The sequence below is a fragment of the Carettochelys insculpta genome, chromosome 1 (assembly GCF_033958435.1).
Source record: "Carettochelys insculpta isolate YL-2023 chromosome 1, ASM3395843v1, whole genome shotgun sequence".
Taxonomy (NCBI): Eukaryota; Metazoa; Chordata; order Testudines; family Carettochelyidae; genus Carettochelys; species Carettochelys insculpta.
In genome coordinates this window covers 115,522,366-115,545,053 of record NC_134137.1, presented here as the reverse complement: position 1 = coordinate 115,545,053, position 22,688 = coordinate 115,522,366, and the positions used below count along the sequence as shown (strand labels likewise).

The window sequence follows — 22,688 nt, the reverse complement described above, 5'->3', positions numbered from 1 at the left end:
GTCGGTGTTCTAACAAAAAAAAACAGCAGTCATGTAGCACTTTAAAGACTACCAAATACTCTCATTTAGAAATCTGCACTTTATTTCCAATCTTCATTTTTCTAGTTTCCTCTTACAAACATTGGATCTCATTATGTCATTGGGTACTAAATCATGGAGCCACTTATTATTGTGAATCTCTTTCCCCTATGGGTATTTGTAGATTACAATAATAGAATCATAGAATTATAGACATATAAGGCCAACAGAACCCTCAAATACCATCCAGTCCAGTCCTCTTCTTCCTACCCCCCACTCTGAGGCAATACCAATTATATCTAGTATATTATAATACAAGAAAATAACTAATATAGTACAGCTTCCACTTGCTATGGTAAGAACGAACGACTGCCCAAACAGTGGGTGGAGACTGCATTTTATGACCTGCAATTGGCACGCTGGAAATCCTGCATTTAGAGATATTACAAGTCTCACAAATCTTCTCTTTGACATAAAGAAGACCACCGGCACTGGCATTACCTACAAAACCAAAAATCATTTTGCAGAACACCCGCTGTCAGATAAAAGACAAGCATCAGGAGGGATATATGTTTCACGTGCCTTAACACGTCATATTCTTCACCAGAGATGGTTGCTGATCAGTGAAGACTCCACTTGTATAGATTTGGTTGTTCTCCACCAAATGTCTTGCCAGACACATACTTCTGTGGCACTGTTGCACCGATATTTTGGGATTCAGATTATTCTATGGGATATGTAGATGCTGCATTTGTACTCATCTAAATAGTATGCTGGAGTCCATGCTGCCAAGAAGCAACCAGACCCAGTAAGATACAAGATGTTTAAAGTTCCTGGCCTAGGATGTATTGGCTTTTGTTCTGCTTTCCTCTGCCTCCTGTTTCTATAGAAATAACAGAAGCAAACATAGTTCGGCTGTGAGGTACAGTTTCAGGGTTTCCGGCCAAAATGTAGCAGGATCCAGAGGCTGGACCCAAGTTTTCGTGTGGCTCTTCACGGGGAAGGCTCAGGGTTGGGATTCTGGGGAGGCTAAGCCTGCTCTTCATTTGGATGGTGGGTTGGAGGTTCTGCACGTCAGCGGGGCCGCTGGAGTGTGACTGCACTGCGATGCCCTGAGGTGGCCGCGGGGTTGCGCTCAGGGCAGAGGGGGGCAGGGAGTTGGTTCTCCTGTGGGCAGTGGAAGATTGGGTAATGGGGGCCACCCCCTCAAAAAAACCCTGGCCGGGGTCCCACAGCTGCCCATTGCCCCTGCCCAAGCCCGTGGCTAGCCGAGCTGCCCGCGCACCCTGCTGGGAGGGAGGGGGTACTGCGGGGCCAGGGCTAAAGGGACGCGGGGGCCCCCGACGGGAGCAGGCAGTGGCCCAGAGCTGAGGCGGCGCGCGCCGGCAGCCCTCTGGAGGGGCCATGTGCTCCGCGGCGCCTGTCCCCACCTCCTCGGGCAGGAGGCGGGCAAGCGGCTGCCAATGCGCCAGGCTCTAGCCAGCTCGGCGCGGGAGGAGATGACGCACGAGCTAGCGCTCCCCCCAAAAAAGTGCTTCTCCAGGACGAAGATGGCGGCAACTTAGCCCGGGGCCCGAAGATGCCTGTGGCCCTCGGGAGGCGAAACCCAGGCGAGCCCGCCCCGCGCGAGCCGCAGCTCCCCGTCACCCGCCGCCGCGGCAGCAGCTTCAGCAGCAGCAGCCGCCGCCTCCTCTGCCACCGCCTCCTCCTCCTCCTCAGGCGCGCTCCGGGAGCCCTGCAGCAGCGCCGCTCCGGCTAGAACCAGGGGAGCGGGGAAGGCGCCGCCGGCGGGCGGGCGGGCTGCGCGCATCGGCGCCGGGGCTGTGGGCTCGCAAGGAGGCGAAGCAGCCCCAGCAGCAGTGGGGAGCGGGCGGGGCGGGGGGGGGGGGGGGAAAGCCGCGGGCAGGCCGGCGGGGGAGCTGCTCTCCTCCAGCCGTCCGTCGGCAGCCGGGGGAAGCGGCATGCGGCTGGCAGGGGGCAGCCCGCTCGGCTCGGGAGAGCGATGGAGAGCTGCTATCTGACCATGCCTGGGTGAGAGGAGGGGAGGGAAAGAAGCAGCCAGCCAACCCCACCACTACCACTACCACCACTAGCCGCCACCACCACCACCACCACCTCCTCCTCCTCTCTCGGCATTGTTCCTCTCCTCCGCTCCACCGGACTCTGGGTGGGATGGATCTGGCTGATTAGTGTGGTGAGCCCCAGCCGGATCCACCTGCCGGACCCGACACCATTTCCATAGGGAGAGGACGAAGAAGAAAAAGAAGAGGAAGAAGAAGAAGAAGAAAGAAGAGGAAGAAAAAGGAGGGAGAGTGGAGCGGGGGAGAGAGAGGAAGGCAAGACCCCCCCCCCACATCCTTTAAGTCAATGCATGTTGTGGTGACACTGGCAAAGGAGCCCTCACGGTGGAGTCGGCCAGGGCTGCGCGTTCCCAAAATATGACCAGGGGTGCTTGGATGTGCAGCCGGCAGTACGATGAGGGCCTAAAAATCTGCTTTGCACCCCGGGAGAACGAGAAACCCTTCGCTGATTCAGAGAGGGCTCAGAAATGGCGACTGTCCCTGGCCTCGCTCTTGTTTTTCACAGTCCTGCTCTCTGATCACTTGTGGTTCTGTGCCGAAGCCAAACTCACCAGGACCAGAGACAAGGAGCGGCGGCAGCAGCCGGAGCGGGAGCTACTCTCTAGCATGGGGGAGCCCTCGCCTGCAGCACAGGCGGCCTCCTCATTCCCCACCTTGCCTCCCTCCCCCAGCGGCGGCGGCGGCGGCAGCAAAAACCACAACCACAACAACAACAACCAGGCTATTTTTCTAGGGAACTCTACCAAACCTTCCGGGCGCCTGGAGGCGTGTTACCCGCAGAGCTCCGCGTCGGGCCAGTGTTTCAGCGTGCAGGATGCGGACTCTCTGTGCCGGAGGCGATGGAGCCGGGAGCAGCCGGTGACAGGGCAGCCTCCGACTCCGGGCTGGAACTTGACGGATTTTTACCTTTCCTTTTGTAATTCCTACACCCTTTGGGAGTTGTTCGCCGGGTTGGCCAATCCGGACACTTTGAACTGCAGTCTGGCGGTGGTGCTGGAGGGGGAAGGCTCCTGCAGCCAGTGCGTCCAGGCTTACCAGCGCTACGACCAGCACGCTCAGGAGAAATACGAAGAGTTTGAGGTTATGCTCCAGAAATATTTGCAATCGGATGAGTACTCAGTGAACTCGTGCCCTGAGGATTGTAAGGTAGGAGCCCTGCTGTGTTCTGTGCTCTCTCGCCTCGGTGGGCCGGCTGGTGGCTGTCCCTTGTGCTGCGGAGCTGTTAGGTCGGGGGTCGGCGGCTTTGGTTGGTAGAGAGGAGGAATTGACTCTGGTCATGGAAGCTGATTTACGCATTGCTTGCAAGGAGCAGGAGCGTGATCCTTGGTCCTCTGGGAGTGCAGAGCTGGAATCCCCCTACCCATGCATATGCGATTGGCTCTCACTCGGCTGCCTGCTTCTGCGGGGCTTCCAATGCGGCTTGGCAGACAGGCAGGGGTAGGGGCTGCATGCCAATGAGCGGCCCCTGATACGGCAGTGTGCTGTCCCTGGTGGCTGGCGGTCTGGAGTGGACGTGGGAAGTTGGTTGTTCCGCGGGACCAGCGGCGTGGTTGCTTGGCGTTCCTGGAGGCGCTCGGTGGCCAAGAAGCGTTGGTTTTGGTGCGCACGGGGAAGCTCTGATTGCCGTATAAGCCATGGGTCTGTGCGACGTGACTCTGCCTTAACTTTAAGGACAAGTTGCTGGCTGTCTTGGGCTTTTGTGTTGACTGTCAGTGAGCCGTCCTCAAGGCTCAGTGGATGACTTCTGACCCGTGTTAGTTGTCTTGCAAGTCGTCTGGTCTTAGAGCTGCCAAAAGCCAGAAGCTCTCCAGAATCTCTGAAGGACACGCGTTGCCTTTCAGTGGTTTGACATGTCAGTGTGAATCCAGATTTGTTGTTCTCTTTAACGTGCAACCAGGTTGGGATTCAGGAGGAGTCAAGAACTGGGCGAATGTAGGAGTAGATATTATGGAGGTGCGATCCTGTGTAAAAAAGAGGACGTTTCAGGTGTATGTGCTTGTGGAAGTAGTCGGCTCTGCACACTCAGTAGCGTGGGTAAGAGCTCCAGGACTAGAGTGGCTGTAAACACACACTGCAGGGACCTTTACTGGGGAAGTAGTGATGACAGAATTTCAATAAAGCTCATCGTTATTCTCTGTGCATCCCCCATGCTCATTCAGAGCGATCCGCAGGCAGATTATTTTTTCTCCTAAGAAAAGTATGTCCCACGATGCTCTTCGGTAGCTGTCGCCTTCTCTCCACCTTGCACAAGCCCAGTTGGCCTAACTCCCAACGCGGGAAAGCTCAGGGAACGGGGCCGTACTTGGTGCTTTAAAATACAAAGTCTGGTTGTAAAATATTCTCGAACCTCTAAACCAGAGACGTGGTTTCTGCTCTGAAGCGGCTTGTGTGACTTTCCGTGATTGTGAACCACATAGGCACCTAGACAAAGCCAAACCAAACCCTGCTTTGAAATCAGCTGAGTACAGCAGCGCATACAAATTGCTTATCTGAACGGAGGGCTTTTCTGGTGATCATGTTTATCAAGAGAATGTGATCCCACAGCCGCTAGTGCTTTTTAACTTCCCCAAGGCCTTTTTGTTGATTACGGTATATGCCTTAAGAATCCCATTGCGTTGAATAGGGGCAGTACTAATAAGTAAGGCTTATGTATACTGCCCCAAAGGACAATCAGATGTATGTCCAAAAGTCCAATAAGTTATCTCATTGCCTAAATAAAACCTGATGTTATCAGCAAGAGAAATGTCAGTAGAGTTTTTCTCATTAGCTTAATAGGAATAAAATCAACTCACAAAGCAATGTTGGTCCAGCATTTCCTGGATCATTTAACTGTCTCTGTGTATGTAAACACACCCCACATGCAGCATACACTTAGAATACAGTGTAAATATCTTTTATCTCGCTATTGATTTATTTGGAAGCAATAGAAATTTCTGTTCAAAAGTTTTCTTGCTAAGGGACAAAAGTGTGAGGGCATCATTGCCGTTTCAGTAACTCCTTAACCTGGAAATTGATCTGCTGCCTTGTGCTGCCCAAGGATCAATATTTACATTCTTAATACGATGTTTTAAATCACAGGCTGGTTTGACTGGACTTTTACACCCACCACATTAACAGTTGCGTTGCCATGTCGTGGGGGAAAAGGGAAATGACAGAAAATATGAATTGTACAACACTGTATATAGCATTTCTCTTTTTCCCAGAGGGGGTTGATGTGCATAAATGTTTCTAATGAGTCTTCTGAAAAGATATAAGCAAAAAATTAGTAAATATAGAAAATATCCCTACTTGTGCCTTTTCAGCAACAAAATTGGGGCAAAAAGAAATACAGAGCAAATTATTTAATAGTTCCTGAGTTGGGGTTGCATGCACCAGATGTGCCAGCCAGTGGTAGTCACCTGTGCATTGAGAATTTGTCCTGTGTAGTAAAGTGAAGACAACAACAACTATGGTAGTAGTATTGTTATTTTTGGAACATACCACAAAGAGGTGATCTGGTCAATTACTTTTTTGCTGTATGATAATTAACGATCAGATGCTCCTGTAAGACTGGCTGTTTTCTAAGAGTTGCTATCCAAGGTGCTGAAAGACAAAGCACAATGCTTACTGTCCACATATTTGGAACACACTGGGGGTATATAACTATTGTGCATGTTGTGTCCCTGAATTTATGTGCTCATATCTTTAAGACATTTTCAAATCTTGTGTATCATTATGCAAAATCCAGTCATTTAGCAGTCTTAAGCAGGCTAGCACTGTAATGTAATGAAGTAATGTGAGTTTGTGTATTGGCTAGTCAGTTGCATGTACATGCTACTATGATGCCTTAGTTTCTTGCTGATAGTTTTTTAAGTGCTTATCTCAGGAAAAAGAGCTCTTTAAAAGCAGAATAATTTGAAAACTCCATGCTACTCTTGTGTTTTGTTTCTATAAATATTTTATTTCTTAAACTAAAATAAGAAACAGCTTTGCCAGTCTACGAAAACTGAATGTCTAGATGAGATTTAAGAGTTATGGTGAAGGACCAACATATAACATCTGATGAGGAAACAGAAATTGGATATCTAATTATATACAGATGTTGTTATACCTCATTTGATTGGCTAATTATGGTGTGCTGCTTTTTACTGTATATTAAAAGTTAATATGAGACATAATTAATGTATTCAGTAGTCAAACAAAAATACAGGTCAGATGTGCAGTAAGAAAAATGGAAAAGAGAGGTAAATTTGTATTTAAGAAAGGTTTAGTATTTTTTGAGAATATCTACGTTATGGAGGGGAAGAAACTATTTTATTCAGTTAAAATTTCTAGGTGATTGCAAAATCAATAAAAGTTATATTGAATAACACATAATGCAATATTTGTATTTCTCTGGACCCTCTACACTTCTTTACCCCACTAAACTCAAGAAATGCTTCATGAGTTAAAAAGTGGCAATTATGACATTACTTTTTCTCTTATGCAAATTACTGCACTTTTTAGTAATTATAAGATAAATAACAACTTTCTGCAACTTTTGCAGAATTTTTTAACTGCACCATTCTGAAACACTGACTTCGTATTTTCATCTTCTTTTACGTAAATGTATTTTTTTAAGTTATTCGTCTTCTCTAAATATTCTAAGGTTCATTGCAGATCTAGTAGTTTCTGGGGTTTGTTTTAGTCATATTTTGTATTGTGGCAATACCTTTATAGTCAGAAAGCATTTGGGCTAGTATAAATGCACTTTTAGATATTCTGTGACACTCTTAAATCTTCAAAATAGAAGTATATTAAATAGAAAGAAATTGCTTCCTGTAACATCGGTAGAGCTTAGCTTTATATGTTACACATATCTGTGCATTTACATGTGATGCAGATTAGAACAGTTGCTTGAAATTCTCAAGGTTCAGATGCTTATGCTTGACAGCGTCACATACATTTCATATACCATATATACTAGTTGAGATTTAGATTTTGCTTCCCTGTGGACTGGTTTCTGTTTGACAGGCACTAGTTATTGTTATCTTGCTGTAATTGTACTCTGGTTTCACAAAATATTGACCACCTGTTGCAAAAGTCTGGCATCCTTGAGTATGTTTTTTGTTTGCTTTGATAATCACACATATCAGAGTTGTATAAAACAAGAAGTACAACAAAGAAAAGCATTTATTTTAATGCATTTAAATAGCTGATGAAAATAATTGTAACTCTATGGAGTTATGCTGAGTTACAACAGTAGAGAATCCAATCCATTATCTATTTTAAACTTTGATTTTTAAACAAAATTAAGAAACAGTTTGAAGTAATGTTTATATTTGGTGAAATTACAGTAAACGTGATTGATAAGATCCATGTACTCTTGCTAATCAAGAATTACTAATGCAAATACAAATGGCATTGGGTTAAAGTTAGAAGGCACAGTTCTTAATAATGAGTTGTCGACTTTCTGTCAGGGGAAATACTCAAGTTCTTATTAAGTCAGAAGCCTATTGCTTTTCTGGAATAGAGGAAAATTCTGGCTGCTTCTGAGTCTGAACTGGGTCAAAGCACTAAGTAGGCCATGCAAATGTAGAGGTTTTCTTGAATGCTAGTTTTGGAGACAGAGTACTGGAGCTTAAGAATATTCTTCACAGACACATTTATTAATACTTGTAGTTTCTGAACAAAAGAATCATCATCACAGAGGCATTTATTTCACTATAAGAAGCAGAAGTGTTTGAAATAAGAACTTATTGCCTTAAACAATACTAGCTTAATACTGTACTTTGTTATTCATGTATTTTCATGGATTACCATAATAACATCTAGTTATTTTCTTTTAATGCTAGGACAACAGAACAGGAAAGGTAGAAGATATGCCAATATTTGTAATTTCTCTGTTAAAAATGGGTCAGTTCTTGCTGGAAAATCTGCACTAAGATCACTGCTATGACTGAGCAAGGGCTCCAGGAGTGGGGCCATGGCTCTAAAATTATTTTATGTATTACAGTCTTTCATTGCTAAGATCCCCCCTGAAACTGGTTCAAGGTAATTGGCATGGTAACTGCAGTATGTTTCTTCAGCCTGGGCCTTATCCAAAGCCTAATGAGATAAACGGGAGTACCTCCGTTAGCTTTGGATCAAATCCTAGATATAACATAGAATGACAGATAAAACAAACACACAGTAAAAATTGAACAATATTTAATCAATTCAGATTTGCAATTTTAAGACCATGCTGATAGAAAATTTGTAAAAATAGTTCACATGTAATGCTACTTAGTTAACAAAATACACGTTTGTGTGTATTATTATCATAAGTATTCAGTTGATTGGTGAATATGCTTCTACACCTGTTTTTTATTGGATTACTGTATTCAGCTCTTATTAACAGGTTATGCTAGGACGATTTAATATAATTAAAATAAATTATTTTTCATTTAATTGGAAATATCATTGTTTGCATGAACTTTGACTTCTTTCCTAAACAGAAGATCCATTGTAATTAGATTTTGGTTTAAGCTCTTAGTTAAGCAGTCAGAGAGGAACAAATGAGAAGTTTGAGATCAAATTTCAGGTGATAAGAGCCTTTCTACAGCAAAGGTCAAATAGGTCGGAATCTGACACAAAGCCACTTATGAGTTTCAGTCACACACCAATATTTAAAATTTAATATGTTGGGAGTAGTTCTTAAAAATAATCACTAACGGGGAAGTCTTATGATTTGACACTATTGGACAGTGGCTATATAAATGGCATAGATAAAATTGTATTATAAAGTTGATATTTTAAAAAAATTCTAAAATACAATGTTTATTTTAAAAACTTCCTTAAAGATGATTAACTGCAAGAAATTATGATAATTTTGTTCTGAAGTAAAATTGTTTTCAGGCAGTACACTTCAAAATACATCATGTGATTTGATTAACTAAACAAACTGATGTTTGTGCATATTTGATTGTTGAGATGAGTGTAAGGAATTAAACCAAATAATAATTTTTGTAGTTTTTTTCATTTTAGATGTGGCAGAAGTCAGTACCTCTATTATAATGCATTATAGCCTTATTGCAGTTAAGGGCGTCATCCTGCTTCCAGTTAAGTCAGTGGCCACACTTCCATTTACATCAGTGAGTTTTGATCAGATCCCTAATGTCTTGATTCAGCCAACTATTTAAGTACATGCCCAATCTTAACAACATAAGTAGTGCCAATCAAGTCAATACGACTATTCATGTGTATGAAGTATTTACTCAAGTGCTTTGTTGTTTCAGGGCCAGAATGCTCTATATGAGTAGTCCCTTAAAGATCACATTTCCAGAGGCCACAACTCTAGTTTAAAGACATGATTAGTGGCAGCTGCCATTGCACGTGTGGGGATGTTAGAGCCATATAGCGTGTGTCTATGCTGTGTTTGGAAACCTGTGGCAATGAGTCTCAGAACCTGAGTCCGTGGACTTGGGCACACAGGGGCTCATGCTATGGTACTAAGACCAGCAGTGTAACTGTTCACATGTATCTCCAAGGTTCAGAGCCTGGGCTCCAGACTGGGCCCAAATGTTTAGACAGCTGTTCTTAGCACTACAGCATGAGCCCACGTCTAAAGCCCACGCTCTGAAGCTTTTTGCCACAGCATTAAAAATACAGCATAGGCATACACAGGGGTACATCTCATGGCTTTGCCCTCATGCCACTCATACACACTGGTTCATTTGGAACCAGCAAAGATGTTCCTTGTACAGTTTGTGGACAGTGCAGAAGGCAGTCTCCTTCATCTCTATTTCCTACTTGGCAAAAGTCATCAGGAAGCTAAACACAGTTTTGCCATTTACAATGCCTGCAACACAGTTTGGTGCATGTTTTGCTCCAGGTTGGCCTGGGTAAGGATTGCCTGAAACGGTAATGACAAGGCATAGATGGTATTCTTTAGCATCACGAATACTCCTTGGAAAACAAAAGTGACAGTATTAAAATTAGGTTTGTGGGATGTTCTGTGGATATGTTAATTCTAATGCAGATTGAACAGCTTTGTTTGTGCATTCTGGTACTTGAGACTGTCCTGGACCGGCATGTGATATGACCAGGTTCATGGGACCTGCCTGTGGTCTCTTGGTTGAATGTGTGAGGAGAGTATTCTGTGTTTCTGAGGTGTGAAGGGAAAACTATATTAGCTTATGTGACTATATCGGTGTTAAATTGGATGAGGGTGGAGAAGAGCTTCCCTAATATTAATTTTTTTTAGCTCTGTGGTCTAGCATTTTTTGAGGGCTCTTCCAATAATATTAGTGTCTGACTCTCAGAAAAGCAAACCTCGTGGGAGCAGGGTGGGAAAAATGGTGGTTTGATTGTTCGCCCAACACACATTTTACAAGATTTTCTGGGGTATGTGTGTGTGTTGTGGATGGAGGTGGATAGGTTTCCGACTGTTTTCAACTTTTTCTTCCCTCCAGCCACGCCCGAGGGATCTCCTAGCCCATCTTCAGTTCCCTCCAGCCCTCTTTTCTCAGTATGCACAGGTTTGCTCTCTGTGTGTATTCAGAAGCAGAACTTCTTGTTTTAGTGAATAACACAGGTTTCGCTACATTTTAGTCTTGTTACAACTGTAAAGCTGTCATAGCTAGGAAAGTAAGTTAGCTTCAGCTTACTAAATTCTAGTTACAGGGTCATGTTGGCTGCTGCAAACCTGGTAAGGAGAACGGAATTGCACTGGTAGCACTCAGCTTGCTTTCTGGAATTCTGCAGCACATGATTTATGTAAAGCCTGGATCATTCCCATGAGATATGCACTTGACTGGGCTCTCCCTAATGATGTTCCACAGTTCATACCCAAATCTGGGGCTCAGCTGGATCTGTAACATCATTGCTCTTTCCAGATCCTGCACAGCTCTTTATGTGTGTCTGGTCTGGTGGTAAAAGTGAAGATTGAGAAGATGTCAGCAGGCTCTCTCTCTCTCTCTCTCTTTCTGTGCATATGTGTGAAGCTGTGTGTGGAGGATGTGCATTGTGTTTTAGTAAAGATAATGCATTATTAGTAATATAATTTGTGCTAAGCTATATCTGCAGATGTTTCAGGGACAGTTGAAGCCTGGGAGAAACTTGTATCTTGGGTCCTTGAGAATACATTGTCTGAGCTTGCAGTAAGCAGGTGCCAGTGAGACAGATCAGGAACTTAACATGGATGTCATAGATCGTCAAGGACCTTCAAGAAGCTGTCTGCTTCAGAAAGCCACAGGATGGGGAGAAGGGAAGAGAGAAGGAGAGGAAATATTCCCCAGTCCCTGATAGGATGATGCAGAAAATAATTGAGACATAAGCCTCCTGAGAATTTCTTCCCTGTGGTGGTAAGACCCAGAAGATAGGATGATCTGAACTGAAATTATTAATAGACAGTATGTATGGGGTGAGATTTTGAAAAGTGACTTTTTGAAGTCACTGAGAGATTTTAACATTGTCATTAGTGGGATCATAGCTAGGGCAAAGCAGAGGGCTTTCAAAAAACCCATCCCTGAAATCTCACATTTTTACAAAGGCAATTATGCAATGGATATTGTGAATGTTTTCATATGTATCGACTGTAAAATTTAAAGAAGCACCAATGCTAAAATGTCTTGTTTTAGCATTGCTTGAATACCAGATGTTCTGTAATCTTCAGGCAAATCAGAAGCATTTTCCCTGGGAAAGAATGTAATTTTGGTAGTTGTAAAAATATCTTGAATGAGTCCTGAATGTGTCTTTTATCTGGATGTTCCTTACTTCAGTGCAGTGGATCATAGTTTGACTTTATTTGCCCAAGTACAAACATGCGGAAGCCACTGACAGCCTAGCCGGCAGGTGGCTGAACAACACAAAGAATGTGTTGCAATTGGTACTCCCTCTATCACAGCTGGTGGACTGATTCATCAAGGTGACAAGGTGACAACATACAGATGGAATTCAGAGCATGTCAAGATACTTCGTCTTTGTGGAGTACAGGTTGAACCTCTCTAACCTGGAACTCTCTTGTCTGACAACAGCCATAATCCAACATGATTTGAGTTAGCTGGATGACCACTTATTGTGGGTGTGACCACGTTTCCCGCAATCCCATAAAGTTTGTTTACAGTCACCAGTCCTGGCTCTCAGTGTTCTGTGCTGCTATTTAGCTGTAATTACCCCTAAATGTCTTCTAAAAGCCCAGGAAGCAGTGGAAGTGTTGGTAATGCTGCTAGATAATATTGACCATCCATGGTTCAGCAAACTCTCTCTTTTGGCCTGAGTCAGCTTCTGAAGGTACAGGATGAGAAAGGCTCAACCTGTATTGTCACTGTGGCTAGTTCTTTCATAACATGTTCATTGTATTAGCAATGAAAACCATAAGTAAATTTCTCATTAAAGCAAAAAAAAAAAAAAAAAAGCCTGTGAGAAGTAACTCATAGTATTTCTCACTTCATCAATCGTTTTTAGGAAAAAAAACTGGAAGTGTTGTAAAATTTATCATACATTTCTGAACATTTTTCTATGTTGGTTAACATGCTTTTCATTTGTCAAGAGTTACACTCCCAGAAGACATTAGCCCTTTTCATCAACATTATATCTGTATCATTATGCATCCATTTAGGGATATAATTTTGATGCAAGAGTTTATTATATAATAAAGATTTTGAACAACTCTAATGTGTATTAACATAAATTAGAAAAGTTAATTATATTATATCTCAGATTAACGTGCTACAGTAATTGAGTTCAAAACACAAAACAACCAATGTTTCTAAATGTGTTATTACAAATTATCTTTATTAGGTGAGAACCCTTTTGGGGCACATCAATATATTTATACAAGTGATGGATTAGAAATGAGCAAAATTTACTAGGTTTTGCTTTAAAGTATAGGTCTGTTGTAGCAGCATTAAAACAATAAAGTAAATTAAATGGATGGGGGATCATTTTAAATGTCTCATTCCAGCTTTTATTCACACAGTATTATTGTAGAATAGATACTGCCTGTGCAGGAATCCTGAAGATTTACTCAACAAAAAGTGAATGGAAATCACACTTGAGTATCCATAACATTTTTATCATATACAATGTTTTTTCAGAATAGGTTCCTATACAGAAATGTGTGGTGAATAGGAACACCACTTTTTAGTCACACTTGCAGTTAGAGTGCATCTATATTGAGAGATTTATAACTGAGCTGAAAAATGAAATCAATCCAGTCTAAAACTTGGTGTAGAAGAACTCAACATAGGACTAGAATTCTCTACAATATATAAATAAAATAGTTCTACTATGTTCATGACAGAAGAAAAAGGATCACACAAATTGTGCAAATCGCTTTTTGAGATACTGTAATTTAAACAGCTTTTTGCATTAGAGTTGGAAATGTGCAGAAAAATATTACTTGATATAGACTAAAACCGTTGGTGATTTTTAAAGGAAATGACCCTTCTGAATACAGAGTAACTTTCTTTTGTCAAATTGTCTGTCGAGAGTCTGTTATGGTCTGAGGCAGAAGTCTGCCTCATCAAGAGCATTCTGCAGACAACCCTCTATTCCTCGTGGAATGATGAAGAAGGGGTGTCTCAGAAGAGGGGGTTTTCTTGACAGTTGGCCCCATGTAGATGGGCCAAATGTCAGGAACGCCTTTCCTGGGAGGCTTTGTTGACAGTTCTTGGCAATCTAGACGCAGCCTGAGTGTGCAAGACCGTATTCTTTGTATACCCCATTTTGCTGCAGATTTTGGCCCTTTTTGTGTTAAAAAAATGGAACACTAACATCCAAACTTATGTGAGCTGAGAGTCGCTGCTGACTTCCAAGGAAGTAGGACTGAGCCTATGGCCATGATCAGTCCATAGCTCATACTATAAAAGTTGTGAGTTTGCTTCCAAAGCTTGTTCTCATGAAGAATTTCCAGTGAAGTAAAGCAGGATTTATTGCAGGGGTGGTGAACCTTTGCCCATGGACTGCATGCTGTTCATCTGTGTTAGCTGCTGGTGGGCCACCAGATGGTTTCTTTAATTGAGCCTCTTACAGACAAGGCCACTCGCAGCTCCCAGTGGCCACAGTTTGCTGTTCCACACCAGTGGGAGCTATGGGAATAGATGGCATGGCCCACTTCCTCAGGTAAACAGGCTATCTGTCTGTCTGTCTGACGGCCCATCAGTGGCTAACCCTGACAAACCACCTGTAGGCTGGGGATTCCCCACCCTTGCTATAGGAGAGATTCATAATTCTGAGACTATTTAGAGAGGGTCATATTATCAGCTTTCATGTTTCATGCTTTTATCTAAGTGAGATCTTTTACATAATGTACTTCAAACTTATGTCGAGCTATCTAATGATTTTAGTATCATATCAAAATATTCTAATTGTTATTTTGTTTACTTTACACTCATTTTATTTTTATGATATTATCTGTAGTATTGCAATTAATCAACAGACATTTATCAATTTATTCTCACTGTCTTTGATATTGGTTAGAATGCTGGTTTGGCTTAATGTCCATGATGAAAAGTTAACACTGTCTTCTGACTGGGAGAAGTAAAGAAGCAGATTGACAGGGACAGACAAATACCCAGAAACCAACTACTTCTAGACAGGCCCAAGGAGGATAATAACAAAACACTGCTCATCATCACTTATAGCCCCAAGATCAAATCCCTCCAGCACATTATCAACAATTTAGTGCTTATACTGGAACATGATGCTGCACTCTTTCAGGCCCTGGCTGGCAGACCTGTTCTTTCCTACAGACAACCACCTAATCTCAGGAAAATTCTCACTAGCAACCAAATGCCGCACCACAGAAATACTAATCCTGTAACCTTTCCTTGCAACAAACCCTGTTGCCAACTTTGTCCACATATTTACACTGGAAACACCATCTAACAACATCAGTTACATGATCAGGGGCTCATATTCCTGTACTTCCACCAATGTGGTATACACCATCATGTGCCAGCAAATCCCCTCTGCCACGTGTATGGGACAAACTGGACAATCACTTCACCAAAGAATGAATGGACACATTTGACCTCAGGAATCTGAATACACATAAACCACTAAGTGAGCATTTCAATTCAGCAGGTCATAGTATCCAAGACATAGAGGCGTGCATTCTAAAACAAAGAGACTTTAACACCAGATGACAAAGGGATACATCTGAATTGGAATTTATTCTCAAATTTGTTACTTAACACCTTTATCAATTACTGTACACATTACAAGGACAATTTCCCCTCCTTTGATATTTGCAGCAACCCCAGGCAGACCGCTTAACTTAAGACGCTCACAGAAATTTTTTTCTTCACCCTTTCCCTGCCCGTCCTTCTGTCCTATCTTGCTGATTTGTCAGTTTTTATTTAATTTTTCCTTATCTTTTGTTTAAATTCTCTTCATCTCAGTTATTAAGATTCTCCAGATCTGAAGAAGTGGGTCTGTCCCATGAAAGCTCATTACCTAATAAAGTCTTTAAAGTGCTGCAGAACTGCTTTTTTGTACAGTCATCTCTGTATTAGTGGTTGGAAAATAAAAACAAATCATAACCATCTCCCTGTGCATTTTGCTATTAAAACAAAGGATTGAGTTCATCCAGTACATTTGGTTTCATAAGAAGTTATGTTTCATTTCTTTACTGGAGACAATATCAAAAATACAGCAACTATCTCATCTTTGGATATGGCTGGTCAAACATTTACAAAAGAGCAAAAAGGCCTATTTTTTTCTTGCTTCGTGTAGACATGCCACTAAATGAGGAAAAACAACAGAATGGATTTTGAGCTACACACAGCAACTTTAAGACAGCTAACACTGGGAAGAGGGCCACCTGCTCATCATCCATCCTGCCCATCATCCATACTCTCAACTATCAGAACTTTTAAGTGTTCCAGTGTAGGGGCTGTAAGGGTTCCTACCACAAAATCAATAGCTCAGGGTATATTTTCCTCAGTGTGTCCCTAGGACTTAGTTTGCTTTTCTGAGTCCCACTGCCTGCACCTCTGTAAAGAGGACAGGGGGTACTAAAAGTGGGAAACTTGACCTGTGAGGGCAATAAGATCTCTCTCTATATCTCATGAGCACAAGGCCTACCAGTGAACTCCCAGGTGTTTTACTATTGCCATCTGGAGAAGCTTTGTTGTACATTCAGACTACTACACCTTCAAGCTGTAAAAGAACAGAAGTGGCCAATCTCTGATCCAGAATGAAAGTTTTCTTGACTATGAATAAATACATTTTAAAATATTGGGCCAAACTATTCTCTCAATCCTATTAATGTGACTGAATGAGTAGGGTGACCATCCATCCTGTATTAGGTGGGATGGTCCCGTATTTGGGGTGCCGAAAAGACATCCATACTTATTTTTTTAAATGGGACTCATTGTGCCATATTTGGGATGTCCCCCCATTGGCCTTTTCCACCAGCAGCTGCCCAGGTGCAGCTGCTGGTGGGAATCACTTCCCTGTGCCTCAGGGAAGCAGGGGGATTGTGGGTGGCTGAGGTGTCCCTGCTGCTTCCCCAGAGCTAGGGGAGTGCTGGCATCTGTGGCTTCCCTGGGGTTCCAGGGCAGGGCTGATGGTTGCCACTTCCCTGGGTTCCTGGGGCGCACTGGGGGCTCCTGGGAAGGCTGGCAGCAGCTGTGGCTTCCCCACGGCTCCCAGGGAGCTCTGGTGGCTGTGGCTTCCCTGGGGCTCTGGGGGAGGGCTGGCTGCTGCCACTTTCCTGGGGCTTCTAGGGAGCACCAGCAGCTGCCACCTCCTTCCCAGCTCCCTGTGGCTTGGTGGAGCTGGAAGGAGCCACCCCTCCCCCCATATCTCTGAGATACGGTCACCTTACTGGGTGAGTGTACTGCATACAAATCTGTCTATGACAAACAGGAATTTTAATTGTTTTTTTTTCACCCAAATATACAGGATCTGATTCTCCTTTAAGATAAATCATGAGTGAGTCCATTTCAATCAATGGCATTGTTCCAGAATACAAGAGTTGAGAGAACCAAATTAGGCCCATATGGATTAAAACTCCGAACTGTGAAATGCAGAAGATAAATTTTATTCGGATTACTGAATTTACTTGGTGAACCTCACTATAAAAGAGGAGATGGAAAATGAAGTTTTAAATTCCCAGTTTCTTGTACTTGACTGATTACATTAATTTGCTGTTGATGTCAGACTAGTGCTGTTTCTGTCTTTGTTCCTGTGTTTTGTCTTCATCCCATTCTCCAATTCTATTGATTTTTCAGACATACCATGGCAAAATACCATGCACCTAATTTGTTAAATCTATGAAGGGAAAAATTCCTGAGGGACAGCTCAGCAGAATTAATTTACCTCATCCAAACAACATTATAGGTCATTCGCTAGTGTTATAAGGGCTGATGTTATAAGGACTTAGGGGGGACATGATAGCGGTTTTCAAGTACCTTAAAGAGGGTTACAAGGAGGAGGGAGAAAAATTGTTCTCCTTGGCCTCTGAGGTTAGGACAAGGAGCAATGGGTAAGGGAGGTTTAGGTTGGACTAATTACTATTTACTGTAACTTTGTCAACTTCTAGATCAAGTGTGGGGAACCATGAGCCTGCTGGGAGCGCATATTTTGTCAGGGTTACCCACTGGTGGGTAGCCAGACTGTTTTTCTTTTTTTTTCAGACAGTTATGATACGCCATTTTTAAAAACAGAATCAATCCTTGGTGACAGACATTCTTATTGGCTAGTTTAAAGGGAGCTAGTGAAAACAAGGGCACATTGTAAACATGGATTCAAAGATAAATAAATGAGTTGTGAGAGAGTTAACATGCAGCATATGTCAGTAACTTAAAGGTAAAATCTGTGTAAGAAAAATTAAATTAGCAAAATCAATGGGGAGAAAGCCAGGAAAAATTCAAAGAAGATGTTTACAATAAACTTCAAACTTTGCAAGTATAACAATTTTCAGTGAATGACTCAAAACAAGCTTATCTCTGTCCCCTGACTACAGTAACTCTTCACTTAACTTTGTTATTATGTTCCTGAAAATAGCATCTTTAAGGAGAACACTGTTAAACAAATACAGTTTTCACATACGAATTAATGTAAATGAGTGAATTAGGTTCCAATGATTTTTTCCCCCAGAGAAAAGCATTATATACATAGTGTAAGTTTTAAACAGTTTTAAACAAATTATATAATGCAGCAATAAAAGGAGGAAAATAATGTTTGGTGCAGGGTTGTGTCCCTTCCTGCTGTGTGCATGCCAGGGCAGAGAGATGCAGCTCATTAGTAGGTGGATCATGGGCATCCAGTTGTGTGAGCTCCCCCAGCAAGTAACTTGGTCATAGGGTCACAATTCAAAATGATCTGGACAAACTGGGGAAATGGTCTGAGGCAAACAGCATGAAGTTTAATAAGGACAAATGCAAAGTACTCCACTTAGAAAGGAACAATTAGCTTCATGCATATAGAACAGGAAACGACCGTCTAGGAAGGAGTACTGTGGAGAGGGATTTAGGGTTCATAGTGGATCACAAGCTAAATATGAGTCAACAATATGATGCTGTTGCAGAAAAAGCAAACGTGATTCTGGGATGCATTAACAGAAGTGTAGTGAGCAAAACATGAGAGGTCATTCTTCCACTCTTCTCTGTGCTGATTAGGCCTCAACTGGAGTATTGTGTCCAGCTCCAGGCACCACATTTCAAGAAAGATGTGGAGAAATTGGAGAAGATGCAGAGAAGATCAACAAGAATGATTAAAGGTCTAGAGAACATCAGCTATGAGGGAAGACTGAAAGAACTGGGCTTGTTTAGTTTAGAAAAGAGAAGACTTAGTGGGGACATGATAGCAGTTTTCAAGTACCTTAAAGAGGGTTACAAGGCGTGGAGAGAAAACTTGTTCTCCTTGGCCTCTGAGGACAGGACAAGGAGCAATGGGCTCAAACTGCAGCAAGGGAGTTTTAGGTTCGACATTAGGAAAAACTTCATAACTGTCAGGGTGGTTAAACACTGGAATAAATTACCTAGAGAGGTTATGGACTCTCCATCCTGGAGATTTTTAAGAGCAGGCTAGATAGATACCTATCAGGGATGGTCTAGACAGTGCTTGGTACTGACAACAGGGCAGGAAACTGGACTCGATGACCTCTCAAGGTCCCTTCCAGTTCCAGTGTTCTATGGGTTCTATAATTGGTGCATGGCAGCTTTAGAGCACCTGAACACCCAGATAATTGCTCCTGGACACCCCAGAGTGTGGGGCCCCTGGGGAAGTGGCATGGAGGAGGATGGGAGAGATCAAAGTGCCCCACTCCTGCTGCAGCCACAGGCAGCTCTTGGGGAAGGCTACACCCTGATGAGCCTAATGGATGACCCCAGAAAGGTCTCCCTGGGGCAGGTGCCATGCCTTGTTCCCAAGCCAAGCTCCCAGAGAGGGGAAATGCCTTCCCCACTATGCCTCCAGCAATCCCTGGGCATATGAGCCTTACCACCCTGGCAATGGGGGACAGCTGCTCGGAGAAGGCATCTGGACCGAGGTGTTACTTTGAATCCACCCTGATAAGCTTACCCATCCCAGGTCCTTGGTCTAGCACTGGGGGGCCCAGAGAGGTCAGTATCCCAGAGAGCTGCCTTACTGCGTATTTGCTGAGCACTTCATGCAGCTGGGCAAAGGAGCTGCTCTTTCCATTACTGTAACTTGCTTTGCATGGGCTATTGCCCCCTGTGTTCACAGCCCCTTCCAGCAAAGGGGAAGAGGGAATGGGATGCCACGTAGAGAAGTGTATTCAGCCGCAGGATAGCAAGGCAGCACCCCTGCTGTGCACCCCTTGCCCCTCATGGCTGCCTTGCAGGCAGGTGGTGGCCTCAAAAGCACTTTGAATAGTGCCCTGTTCCTGAGCTGGGAGAAGGATGAGAGCAGGGCCACAGAGCAACTGAGAACTGCTGAGGTGGTTTTGTGGTGTGTTTACGTACATACTATAGCTGAGCAGTGCCCCGTCTCGCCCCACAAAGACACAGCCCACTGCAGAAGAGGAGGCAGGCAAGGAAGCTAGGAAGTGTCATGAGTAGTGGCAGCAGTGACAGCTTCTGCTCACAAGAACAGGCTTGCTGCTAACTTCGCCAGGAAGTGCTCAACCCCTGTCCTCTCTCTTCCCCAGGCCTGTGTTTTCTCATGCCTGCTCCACTCTTCTCCAGAGCAATCCTTCTGCCCTTCTACCTCCCTCCCCTCCTCCTGAATGCTGCCTAACAGCTGATTGCTGAAGCAGGAGGCATGGGGGAGGAGGGAATAAGGCGGTGCTGATTCATGGGATCTGCTGGCAGCCAGGAGGCGTTGGGAGTGTAGGGAAGCTAATGGGGGAGTAGGGTCGCTAACTCTATTGGTTACAAGTTGTGCAATGCTGACTTATAAAGTTGCTGCTCTTCTGGAGAATCTTGCAAGCAGTGGACAGAAAAATTACCTTACAAGGGAGCATTGCACAACTTTAAGCAAGTGTATTCTCTAATGGAGCATGGATGTAACATTGGAACAATGCTAAGCGGGAGGCTGTTAAGTGAGGACTTACCTTAATTCATTCCCCTTCTTTACTCCTTTTACATCTACTTTGTATGCTGAATTTTTATTTGGACCAGCAACGTTTTTCTAAAGACTTTAAGAAGTCCCCAGATATTCTATTTATATAGCTTGCAGATGGAGTAGTAAACATACGCACCATAGATCACAAGTTTCTAAATCAATTCATGTCTCCATTGTAGACATGTGTAATGAGGCTTGGATCATTGGTTGACACACAAAATTGTAAGGCCAGATTGTATAAAATGCTGCATACCCTCAGTACCTACAAGGATCCATGCCCATTAACATGGGCTCAGGAACTGTTGCCATCAATAGATTATTAGCCTAGCCAGGAAGTTGTAGATATATTTTTTTCTTCCTGTGGAGTATGTGTGGTGTAAAGAAGCCTGGAACAGGCAAAACAAGCATGATTAAGACAAAGGAATTCCAGTTGTTGAGCTACCCAAAGAAAATGAAATTATATGTTAGGCCTGGGTAGGCTAATTTTTTGTATATTTTCTCAGGGCAGCTTTATATTGGAGGGATTAAGTTATGCTGGATACTTTAAGTATAAATTTTCATACTTTCAGATATTTGAATTTAAACTGAACTTGGAATTTTCCTGCTTCCTGGGGTTCTTTTTGACAATTAAAAAAAATCTTATGAGAATTTTCACCCTTAAATTACTGAACTTATAGGGTGAGTATGAACTTCACAATAAAGCATTTCTTTGGTCTGAATTTTCTTAATTTTTCCATACCATCCTAAACATGATACAGAGCAAAGAATGGAGCTTTGGACTGGAGAGGGGAAAGGCATCGGGGAGGAAAGATGTGGTATCCTCTTTAGAAATTTTCAAGTCTGTAGAGGGCTTGCCTGCCTCTTGAAATTCCTTATTACCTCACCATGAGGGATCCCCACTTCCCTTCACCTCAGAAACTTAGGAGACTTTTAGATCCCACCACTCTACATTTCTTGCAGGTGTCAGGAGGCTTGCTTCTCCCCCCACAAGCCTTGATGTAAACCAGAGAGTTAAAATGTTACAATTTCACTCCACACTGACTGCAAGTCACCTGGAGATATAAACACACCACTCAGATCCCAAGACTATGGGCTTCAAGTGGGGAACTTTTCAGGTGTTGAAGAGAATAAAATATACTCCCAACCTTTATGCAATATGCCAATCAGCTCAGCAGCTTCTTTAGGATTGCTGCTTTAACCCCTGTTTTGGGGAAGGGGTTGTGAACGGCAGTTTCAATTGGATGAAGCCAATGCCAAGGCTGCATTTCTTTCACTGTGCTTCAAGTCTCCTGCTGTGGCCTGTATGGATATGGAACACAGCAGATGTGTTGAGTCCTACCATACATCTTCTTGGTAGCTGCCAATCCTCCTTGTAGCAGGACTGCTGCATTTATGATGCTCTGAGAAACCTGTTGCAGTGCCTGTACCCTCATCGGAATTTTACCAGCAGAGAGCACAACATACAATCATGTTCTCCTAGTATTTGAACATGTCACCAAAGAGCTTTCAATCTACAGATAAATGAAGTTTACGAAGTCACTGCTCTGATCTTTAGAACTACAGAAAAATATCAAAACCACAGCAGAAACAAAGCTCATATTGAGGAAAATAAATAAGCAAGAATATAAGGTATCTGACCTTTCATAAAATACTTCCCCATCTTGCTATTTATTCTCCTGTCTTCCTATTAAGAGAAAGGATTATAGGTCACTGTTCAATCTGGATTCTAGATGGTCATGAAGCAGATAACAAGAGACACTGAGGAAAACCTAAGTGATTGATTTTCTTTTAAAAAAGATTCTATTTTCTATGTATCTGTGAAGATTTCATTTTACTTAAATGTTCAGTATACAGGACAATATTATAGCTATGGCTATAGATTAAGTTTTGTTCTGTCACATATTAAAGCTGCTTTCTCAGAGGACTTCGGGATTAAAGAAATACTATTTTATAACCTGGGAATAGTCTAAAACACTGAAATATGATTACTGCAGGCTCCAGTATTTGGAAGGATTTATGTAGCATATTGAATATTTATTTTTTTTAATAATGGAAACTTAACATGCTGCTTCATTTGACAATTGAGATCTTGTACAAATTCTGTTTGGTAGT

General features: G+C 42.9%; 1 protein-coding gene across 1 annotated transcript in view; it reads left to right on the top strand.

Annotated features, from left to right (window-relative positions):
- The first annotated feature begins 2,456 nt into the window (after nt 1–2,456).
- The window catches only part of NALF1 (NALCN channel auxiliary factor 1), a 793,645-nt gene continuing 773,413 nt past the window's right edge, over nt 2,457–22,688 (top strand). Inside the window, exon 1 of the mRNA XM_074983195.1 lies at nt 2,457–3,245. Coding sequence (XP_074839296.1) covers nt 2,457–3,245 — 789 coding nt within the window. The remainder of the gene's footprint in view (nt 3,246–22,688) is intronic.